At 39.3% G+C, this 10,757-nt stretch overlaps 1 protein-coding gene across 1 annotated transcript; it reads left to right on the plus strand.

Annotated features, from left to right (window-relative positions):
- Window positions 1–7: 7 nt before the first annotated feature.
- Window positions 8–6,476, plus strand: LOC122057262 (phosphoinositide phospholipase C 6-like). Its single transcript, XM_042619311.1, has 8 exons — window positions 8–233; window positions 1,694–1,829; window positions 1,920–2,258; window positions 2,390–2,613; window positions 2,725–2,842; window positions 4,371–4,523; window positions 4,602–4,688; window positions 5,940–6,476. Exons 1-8 carry the CDS (start codon window positions 10–12, stop codon window positions 6,228–6,230), a joined length of 1,572 nt encoding a protein of 523 aa, XP_042475245.1. The 5' UTR covers window positions 8–9; the 3' UTR covers window positions 6,231–6,476.
- Window positions 6,477–10,757: the final 4,281 nt, after the last annotated feature.

The raw sequence follows: 10,757 nt of genomic DNA on the forward strand, positions 1-10,757 counted from the left end.
TGTTGTTTTATGCTTGACAATCATTTGTCGTTCCAGGTTCATCAAGATATGACTGCTCCATTATCCCATTATTTCATATATACAGGCCACAATTCTTATCTGACTGGGAACCAACTTAGTAGCGATTGCAGCGATGTCCCAATAATTAAAGCACTGAAGAGAGGTGTAAGAGGAATTGAGTTGGATATATGGCCAAATTCTAAGAAAGATGATGTGCTTGTTCTTCATGGAAGGTATAAAATTTGTGTTTAAAGACATCCATGTAGGAAATGAATAATGTCTTTCCTGAATTTCTTCCTTTTTGTGTGGTTCTGGAAGTATTTCCTTGCAACTTTATGCTTCATGTGCTAGTTTGTACCTTTGTAAGTGGGTATAAAAATAATTTTTGAACAGGAAGATTGGTTTGGTTAAAGAAAAGACTCTATTTTAAGTTGCAGAGTGTGGATCTATAGAATTCTTAAAACATAAGACAGTTTACACAAAAAGAAGACTTCTTATTAGGCTTTCAACATGGATCAAGTAATAGTTGTTGAGTTCAGATTAAAAAAAAATTTATATGTTATAATCTTTCTTGTCTTAGTAAAATATATTCCGACATTCTAACCAAAATATCAGGGTACAGCCTTGCTGCTGTGCTAAAAACAGGAAAGCTAAGCCAATTTTGCTTCTGTAGACCATGAGCCTCTTTAGAGGCATTGATTAATATGTACTTAATCACTTTTGTAATTAGAAACTTCATGACTGACCCAAGGCACATGTTCTTCTAAGAGGTCTGGCGGCCAGCCAAACCCAAACTTTGCTGGTGGGGCTAACCTTACAGGCTTAAACATGTGCTCCCTTAGGTGGAAGATTTAATTATAATCCCATATTAAAAGAGAAGAAAGATATAAACAAGAGAAGTGTGACACAAGAAAAATTATCTTACCATTTGTATTAGTTCCAAATCGAGAGACAAGACAGTTTTTTTATAATCTTAGGATTACAACCCTACGTAGTACTTCTTAACAAATTAAACATGACCATAAATTATCAACATCACTAAGTGTTGTTAAATGTCAAGACAGCTACTAAACATCACCTCTATGGCTCTAATATGATTTCAACAGCTCACACATTGCTTTTTGGTTAATTAAGGGTTTTTTTTTTATCTGAGGTTCTTCTAAGGTTTTTTAAGTATCTGAGGTTCTTCTAAGGTTTTTTAAGGTTAACCAGCTTGTTTTGGCTAGTTTATTATTGGATACTGTTGACATTTGGACTTTGTATTCATATAAATTTTTGCCTAACAATATTTTGGTCTTTATTCTTGATTATGTAAATCAATGGTTCAAACTGCACCCAAAGGTAGGGCATTTCCCATTTTTATAGAAACTTCTGTACTAGAAAGAATGGAATCTCCAATTTTTGCCCCTCTGGGATGTAGAATATATCTCTTCTCACTATCCCCGTAGTGTATGAGATCAATGTGTGCATTTCGAAAAAAGAAATTTTACTCAAGAAACTACTGTGAATATTCACTTTGGTACTGGGTATTGCACGAACACCCAATAACATACTTGGTTAGCATATGACGTATTCAAGAAGAAGCATATGGTTTGATATTTATTGCAAAGTATATTGAAATTTCTGTTTTTTCTTTTCTTCAAGTCTGTTCCCTGGTTTTGTTGAACAGTCTGAGTTTCTCCTTTAACTGTAGGACCCTGACTACCCCCGTGTCACTCATCCAATGCTTGAGGTCCATTAAAGAATATGCCTTTTCAACATCCCCATACCCTGTCATTATAACACTTGAAGACCACCTTACTCCAGATCTTCGGGCTAAAGTAGCTGAGGTGAGTGTCCCTTTTTCTTTGTGGAATTTATCTAAATTCCTTCGTTTGAATGGCTTTCTCATTGACTGTAAACAATTTGTTTTTTTCTAGATGGTCACTCAAACATTTGGAGAAATGCTGTTCTACCCTGAGTCGAACGTTTTAGTGGAATTCCCCTCCCCAGAAGTATTGAAACATCGGATTATTCTTTCAACCAAGCCACCAAAAGAATACCTTGAATCTCAGAGAGATCAGGACAAAGGAAATAAATCACGGAGATATCAGCACAAAGGAAACAAATCTCAGAGATATCAGGACAAAGGAAATAAATCTCAGAGATATCAAGAAAAAGGAAATAACTCACAAAAAATAAAGGATTTGTCTGATGAAGATTTAGGGAGGAAGGAGGTCTCAGACCCAACGGGTGAATCTGAATCCACTGATGATAAGGTGTGCAGCCACATTAAATCTAATTCACATTACCCTTTACATTTTTCTATATGCAATAATTGCTTTCTCATTTTTGGATAAAGACCTCTTATGTCCTTAGTTCTTAAAATCTTACACTTAATGACTGGCAGAGTGACTGTGATCCTCAAGATGATGAAGAGATGGATGAGAGTTATTGTGATTCACACCCGGTAGGAGCACCTGAATACAAGTGTCTAATTACTATTCCTGCTGGGAAACCTAAGGGGGGTATGAAAATGGCACTAAAAGTGGAGCCCGATAAAGTTAGACGTCTTAGTTTGAGTGAACAAGCACTTGAAAATGCTACAGAATCTCGTGGGACTGAAGTTGTGAGGTATTTCTTACACTTCTATGTCAACTTACCTGCCATTGGTTTTGGTTCTTATGTCCAATTTTATGTTTCTCCAACTTGATTGATTATAATGCTTGGCATTAATATTTCTAGGTTCACCCAGAAGAATATTCTGAGGGTATATCCAAAGGGTACACGTGTTACCTCCTCAAATTACAAGCCACTGTTAGGGTGGATGCATGGAGCTCAAATGGTTGCATTTAATATGCAGGTTAGTATCTAATTTCTTGTATCCATATTGACACACATATTTTGGTGGCATTTTTCCTTTAGTTTTAATTTGATGTTAGAATATCAGAACTAAGAAACCAGCACACAACAACAAAAGAAGAAGAACCGAAGGGAGAGAGGAGAGAAATTGAGAGAGATGAAGAAGAGAAGTTATGTTTAGTTAGAATGTCTAACCAAGACCCACAACCAACTATATATATTAATTATAGAGTGCAATTACAATAAAGGACAGAAACTAGACTAAACAGTTACAACACTACCTATAATTAATTACACAATACCCAAGATACCCATAGAGTGGTGGTAACACTTAACAATGCTAACTGTACTTCATTCATTAACTTCCAGATGTGAATACATTATACTTCATGTCATCGAAAAGAGAGTTCAGAAGTACATAATGTTATGTTATATAGATATTGATTGTTCCATGTGGTCCAATTTGCAGTAATACTTTCTAGTTTTTTCGGATAATAATATGTATTGTATAGAAGAAAGGAAGAAAGAATTTACAGAAAAGGTGGATCCCCTCTTTAGACATGCCTAAAGAAAGAACATCTATTATAAGTCCTGATTTGCAGAGATTGGAACTTGGTGGACATGGTGTCTAAGATTTTAGGTTTATATGGAATGATGTACCAAGAAGTCAACTGGGGCCTCTTGAAGTCCGAACTTATATTAGGAAATTTTAACAATTTAGGGACCAATATGATAATTTTTTGTTATTAGCTTACTCTCTCTTCTTTTTGAATGGTACACAGTGTTTTAGCTGAAATTTTTCCTTCATGGTTTTCACCTGGAAAATATATTTTACTTGAAACTTTTCCTCTTTTGACTCTTTTTTTTTTCTTCTTTTTTTTTTTTTTTCTGCCTAGAAACAAATGAAGCCTAAATAATTGATGAGTAAGCTGGTAAATCCTGCAGGGATTTGTGTTCCTTTTTTTTTATGACATTGTTGGAAACTGCAACAAAGGCTGGTCATGGTAATTTATTTGATATTTTACTCTTAAACCGAACCGAACATGTTGTAAGTATCCCATTATAATAACAAGCCAAAAGGTCTTTTGGTGGCCTACCCAGTGAAGCCTCCTTGTATGGTTCAATCAGTTTTCTGTTTTCCTATGTGGAAAGGTGATTCGGTATTTCTCACTGTTGGATAGATATGATTCTCTTTGGATTGGCTACGTGTGAATTTTCAGAGCCAAAACTCAATCATTTCCACTCCCATGTACATGATAATATTAGTGGTCATTGTTGATGCTTTGATCAATTGATGAACACGCCAAAATTTTATTCCTTCACCTATGTTCAGTTCTATTTAGTTGTGGATTGCCTACAGTGTCTTCCACTCTACATTATGACATGCTATCTTTTGATCCATTCTGTATTCTCTCCCTCTGAATTGCACAGTTAAATTTTGCTTCTGGAAGGACTTTATTACTTTAATTAAGTTATAGTGATACACTTATATTTGCTGAGTCCAACATATGACACTTCCTGTGACACAGGGGTATGGAAAATCACTCTGGTTGATGCATGGTATGTTCAGATCTAATGGAGGGTGTGGTTTTGTTAAAAAACCTGATTTTCTGATGAGGGTTGATCCTCATACTGGTGTTTTCGATCCCAACGTAAATTTGCCAGTTAAGAAAACTTTGAAGGTGCGTTATGGGCTTTATGTTACTGTTAATTTCTCCTGTTGAATGAACTTTGGTCAGAGCTTTAATATCACTGAACAGGTGAGAGTCTACATGGGGAATGGATGGCGTTTGGATTTCAGTCAAACGCATTTCGATACATACTCCCCTCCAGACTTCTATACAAGGGTAAGAGCTATTAAGGTCAAACATTATTTCTCTAATTAGCATCAAGCTTGCTGCATTTTGTTTAATTTGATATGGTATGGACAGCACAAACTTAATGTTATTCTCTGGTAGGTTGAAAGAGCCCTTGCATTGTTGTAGAATGATTTATCTGCTCCTAAATATCTGGTGTGTAACTCCTAAGTGGTTCCTAGGAGGCTCTGGTCAGCCAATTTATGGCTGACAATTTGGCTAGAAAGGGGGTGAATGGCCAATTCTTTTTATTTGGGACCTTACCTTGTTAACTAGTTCTTTGTAGTTTTGGCTTAGAGTTTCTGTATCATGAATTGTATCTTGTTCCTCACATAATCATGTTGTAATGAAATGCTTTTGTTTTCTATCAGAAGAAAAAAGGGAGTGGGAAGGAATGTAATTGGGACATGGACATGTTGTATATGGATATGCTTGTATCCTGTATGGTTACAGACCTTGCTGATCTGGACAAACCTGGTGACTTATTATTATTGTGGAAGTTTTATGACTCACTGTATGACTCGTGATGATACGATTGGGTGTTTGAGTATTACTGTATTAGTTCTGATATTCTTTGAACTTGTGATATGTGGCTACTTTTTGGGCTGTCTGCTTGAAAAGTCATGTTTGCTCAACTTAAGGATTTTGATTTTTTTTTTTTTTTTTTTTTTGGGGGGGGGGAGGGGGGTGTGGTGAACTTTAGACTTATGTTCACCAGTAGTTTTGTTGATTGATAAAACATTCTCAGGGGTTGGTTAAATGATCAGTTTGATCTATATCTGCCTGATGATTTACAAAGCACCTTTGTGCATTGATAGCCCTAACCTTCTCTGATTCATATGTAAAGTCTGAGCTTATTGCACTTGCTAACAAGGTTAGATGAAGCATTGGAAAATTAGTGATGAGGCAATGTTTGAAAAACTGTAGGAAATTGAATCAGATTGAGATGGCCTATATAATTTCAATGAGGCAAAGCTTTTGGCTACAGTATTCAGCCAAGGATCCAGAATCTAGATAGGCCACAATCAGCCTTCCATCTGATGTAGGCCCACAGAATCATAATGAAAAACCACTTTCAAATATTGGAAGAGTTTATTTAATGCCTAATTGGTGGAAATATGAAATGATGATATTATGGTGATTTCATTGACCATTATGCTGATATCCAGCAAGTTTCCTTGTAGAGCTCTAATACAGTTTCAATGAGAATCATGCGTACCAACCGAACAATGTGTTTCGCAGGTTGGGATAGCAGGAGTGCCAGCAGATTCCAAGATGAAGGAAACAAAGACAAAAGAGGATGAGTGGAACCCTGTTTGGGAAGAAGAATTTACTTTCCCACTGACAGTTCCGGAACTGGCTTTGCTTCGAATTGAAGTATACGAGCATGACATGCACGATGATGACTTTGGCGGGCAGATGTGTCTTCCAGTTTCAGAGCTGAGGCCTGGCATCCGGGCAGTCCCACTATGTAACCGCAAGGGTGAGAAGTACAAGTCTGTGAAGCTTCTTGTGAAGTTTGAATATGTTTGAGATTTTTTTTTTTTGGTGTAGAGTTGGTTGTATTTCTTCCCATATATTTTTTAGTTTATTTGTTTTTAGGTTTGTGTTTTGCCATTTATATATACAGCTACTTGCCGACCCGTTTAGTTGGGATAAGGCTGAGTTATTGTTGTTGTTGTTGTTGTTGTATACTAGGATGGCTAATTGAAAGCTTCTGGTTGTCTGCAAGTGGATGACAGAAATTGTTAGTAAAAATGGGTAGATGATCTTGGTACATTTTCCATCATCCTATTTTATGTGGTACTCACTGCTAGGATCCTCCTTTGCACCATGTTCCTATACACTGTTTCAAAAATTGATATCGAATTGGTTGAATCGGCTGATTTGGTTTGGAATAAGCCGTGATCAATCCTGATTCTGGGCATTCCAGAGTGGCCGATTCTAGGGTTTTTGTGACCAATTTTGGCCAATTCTGATCTGAATAAGACAAGTTGGACCCAGATTCAGCTCGTATAGCAGTATATGGCAGTGAGGCACCCTGATAGATATTTCTTTGAGGTTATCAAATCCCATAAGTTGAGAATCACTAGGTGTTTCTCATCTTGCGTATCTACTTTCTTAGAAGGTATTCTATCGAGCTTTCATTTGTGTACTTTGGTTAATTAGGTCATTGTTCTTTGCATCTCAACTTCATTAAGTAGTGAAGGGTTGTCAGTTATGAACCTGGGAAAACCACTAGGTTTGTTCCTCTCTCTTTGAGTAACTTCAATACCACTCTTCTTCTTTGTCGCTTGTTCTGCAATACTTCTGCAAGTTTCTCTGTGGTTACTTGTGATAGATTTGTTTCACCTGCGTTTTCATTATTTGCATTAGATTTTCAAATTATTCTTAAATTGGATAATGTAGAAAATGGATACATGTCTATTTAATCAATCACTTTATTCCTCATGAAAGATTTTTTGAGGGTGGTTTCATTATTTGCAATCTTCTTTCCTTCACTATTATTTTAATATTTTTCTTTCCTCAGATCTATGTATCCAACTCCATTTAGTTGGGATAAAGTTGGGTTTTGTTGTCGTTATAAAAGAAAAGGGAGAGGTATAGGTATGCCGCCGATATCAAGTATGCTAGCGGATAGCACCAATAGGAACATATGATGGAGTATCATTTAAGAAGGATATGAGGGTCATTTCAGAAAAAGGGGAAAGAGAGATAGACACAATGGGTGCTAGCATACTTGATATCGGCGGCATACCCAACTTTTTCCCAAAAGAAAAATACAACAAATTTCTACCAAAGTCTATTACTTGCCAATGGGAGGCAAAATGGCCACCCCACCCATTGTGAATGCAAAAATTCCATCCCTTCTGATGCTCTCGAGCATGCCGTGATTAGCCCCTGTGCCGAAGTAGGAGCCATGTTTCCTGTTAGAGAACCGTCACCCATATTTTTACCAAAGTGTTCTTATTTCATGGTATTAACAAAGTAATTTGGCATTGTGTTTGGGCAAAAGATCTATGTGACGGGGCAATGTTCATATTCTTCTTCACTTATTGATGAGGGCATTTCTCCCTAACCATGGCGCGGCCAAGGAGAGAACTAATGAATGTTGCATTGCTACCCCAGCCCTTCATCAGCCCAAGCTGTCACCTTGGCATCTCATCTAGCCGTGCTGCCACCCCAGCCCTCCATCAGCCCGAGCTGTCACCTCGGCATCTCATTTGGTTGAGCTTCAATACATTTGCAATGGTACAAGTCCCGCGGGAAGAAAATGCAGTAGCAGATGCCCTCTCCAAACTAGCCACGACAGAATTTAGTGACTGCGCAAGCTCGATATACTTTGAAGTACTGGACAAACCTACCTATGAGCAAGAAGTGATGTGCTCCAATATGCAGTCAGTTGAGCCGAGCTGGATGAACCCCATTGCAGACTATTTGGGAGACGGACATCTCCCAGAAGATCAGACCGAAGCAAGAGCAGTTAAAAGGAGAGCAGCCAAATACACCCTCCAAGATGGAGTACTGTACAAAAGGGCAATATCTTGGCCCTTGCTAAAGTGCCTACCACCGAACCAAGCCAAGGAGACACTCCGCGAGGTCCATGAAGGAATTTGTGAGGACACATGGGAGGAAGGGCATTGGTCTACAAGGTGTTGCGCCAAGGATTCTACTGGCAAAAAATGCAGCAAGATGCAATAAAGTTCATCCGACGATGCTTTAAATGTCAAGTACACACCCCAATATCACATGTCTTGGTTACAGAACTTAGCTCCATAATCTGCCCGATCCCATTCGCGATGTGGGCAATGGATATCCTAAGGCAGTTCAAGAAAGGTAAGGGCAGTGTCCAGTTTTTTATTGTCGCTATTGATTACTTCACTAAATGGGTGGAAGCACATCCCCTAGCCAAGATTGCTGAGTAGGCGGTAGAAAAGTTTGTAAGGGATGACGTCATATACCGCTATGGTATCCCAAGGGTACTGGTCACAGATAATGGTCGACAATTCGACAATCGAAAATTTAGGCTTTTCTACAGTAACTTTAACATTGATTTTCAAAACACTACTGTAGCACACCCACAATTGAACGACCAGGCAGAAAAGGCCAACCACATACTTCTAGATGGGATAAAGAAGAGGCTGAACTGGGAGAAGAAGAACTGGGCCAACCAGCTACTCAGTGTACTTTGGGCATATCGTACCTCAGCTCGGACCCCTACAAAAGAGATGCCATTCCGATTGACATATGGGACTGAAGCATTAAACCTTGTAGAGGTGACCCAAGCTTCGTTCCGATCAACAGCGTTTGAAGCTTCACAGAACGAGGTAGGGCTCCAAGAAAACATCGACTTCATAGACGAAGTTCAAGAAGAAGCTCTAGTGCAGAATGAAACCTACAAACAAAAAGTCAGGCAATACCACAACCGAAAGGTTAGGCCACGGGGATTCATAGTAGGTGACTTGGTCCTTAGAAAAGCAATTGCAACAGACACAAGAAGTAGGCAAGCTAAGCGCGAACAGGGAAGGCCCATACATAGTCTCCAAAGTGGTGCGTCCCGGTACTTACCACTTGCAGGGGGTACAACTATACCAAGAGCATGGAATGTTGAAAATCTCAAAAAAAAAATTACCAGTAGATTACATTGGAGTCCCCTTGACTGGGTGTTAGTCTTATAGATTTTATATTTCCGCACCTTAGTTTTCATATTTCAATTATTCGATTTCATTCGCGGAGCGGATTGGACTCTATTTCGAAGCAATGTATTTGTCACAAGTGCATGCCATGCATCAATGAACTATAAAGCTTCTCTTAAATACCCAGCTCTTCTAAGGCATAAAGACTGAGCTCCAGCTTGGCAACATCTAAGACCGAGCTCTAGCTCAGCACTACCAAGACCAAACCCTAGTTTGGCACCCCAAGACCTTAACATCTAAGGCATGAATACCGAGCTCCAGCTTAGAAACATCCAAGACTGAGCTCTAGCTCGGCACTACCAAGCCAAACCCTAGTTTGGCACCCTAAGACCTTAACATCTAAGGCATGAAGACCGAGCTCCAGCTCGGCAACATCTAAGACTGAGCTCTAGCTTAACACTACCAAGACCAAACCCTAGTTTGGCACCCCAAGACCTTAACATCTAAGGCATGAAGACCGAGCTCCAACTCGGCAACATCCAAGACCGAGCTCTAGCTCGGCACTACCAAGACCAAACCCTAGTTTGGCACCCCAATACCTTAACATCTAAGGCGTGAAGACCGAGCTTTAGCTCAACCCACTCCATCAAGACCAAACCCAAGCTTGGCATCTAAAAGACAGCCCAAGGCGTCAAGTTTGAGCCTTAGCTCTGCATCTTTGCTGTCCAAGTCTGGGCATAATGCTTCATAATACCAAGATACATAAGACCAAATCAAGCTCAACTAAATAATGGAACTATGCTTGCAGGAATAAAAAAGATGGCACAGTGAATGAAGAAAGAACATTTTTCATTAATAAAGGAGGGAAGAAACCCTCAAAAGTACATCAACTCCCAAAGGAGATTTTTACAAAAAAAAAAAAAAAAGAGAGAGAGAAAGAAGAAAAGAAAGAAGATTACATCACTCCCGCAAGGGGGAAAGGGAAGGAAAAGGAAAAGTCAACATCAGTATTGCAGAAATTGGGGGGCTGGCACAAGAGGGAGAGAGGTGGTTCACTTGGCAGTTTTAGGGTCGGCCTGAGTCACCTCTTCACTGACCTCGGCTTGACCGATGAGCTGCACTGAAGGAGCTGGGGCAAGAGCGCGCTGCTCATATTCGAAGAAGTCATAGTCTGGTGTCTTGCCAAGGACGAACTGAATAGCATCTTCTGAGCCGGCCTGAAATGAAGAGACGTTGACGTCAACTAGCCATTTCTGACCAACTTCAGAGTTCAACCACCTCTCCGCAGCGACCTCATCGTTAGACGCCAGCTCGGCATGATGCTTTCCAACTCAGAAATTCGAGCTGAACTTTCATCTTCCTTCTTTTTTCTGGCCTCATGAGCCTCAGCCAGCTCGCTCTGGAGTGTGTCCTTCTCCTTGAC

This window comes from Macadamia integrifolia, chromosome 12, assembly GCF_013358625.1.
Source record: "Macadamia integrifolia cultivar HAES 741 chromosome 12, SCU_Mint_v3, whole genome shotgun sequence".
In the NCBI taxonomy this organism is placed as follows: Eukaryota; Viridiplantae; Streptophyta; class Magnoliopsida; order Proteales; family Proteaceae; genus Macadamia; species Macadamia integrifolia.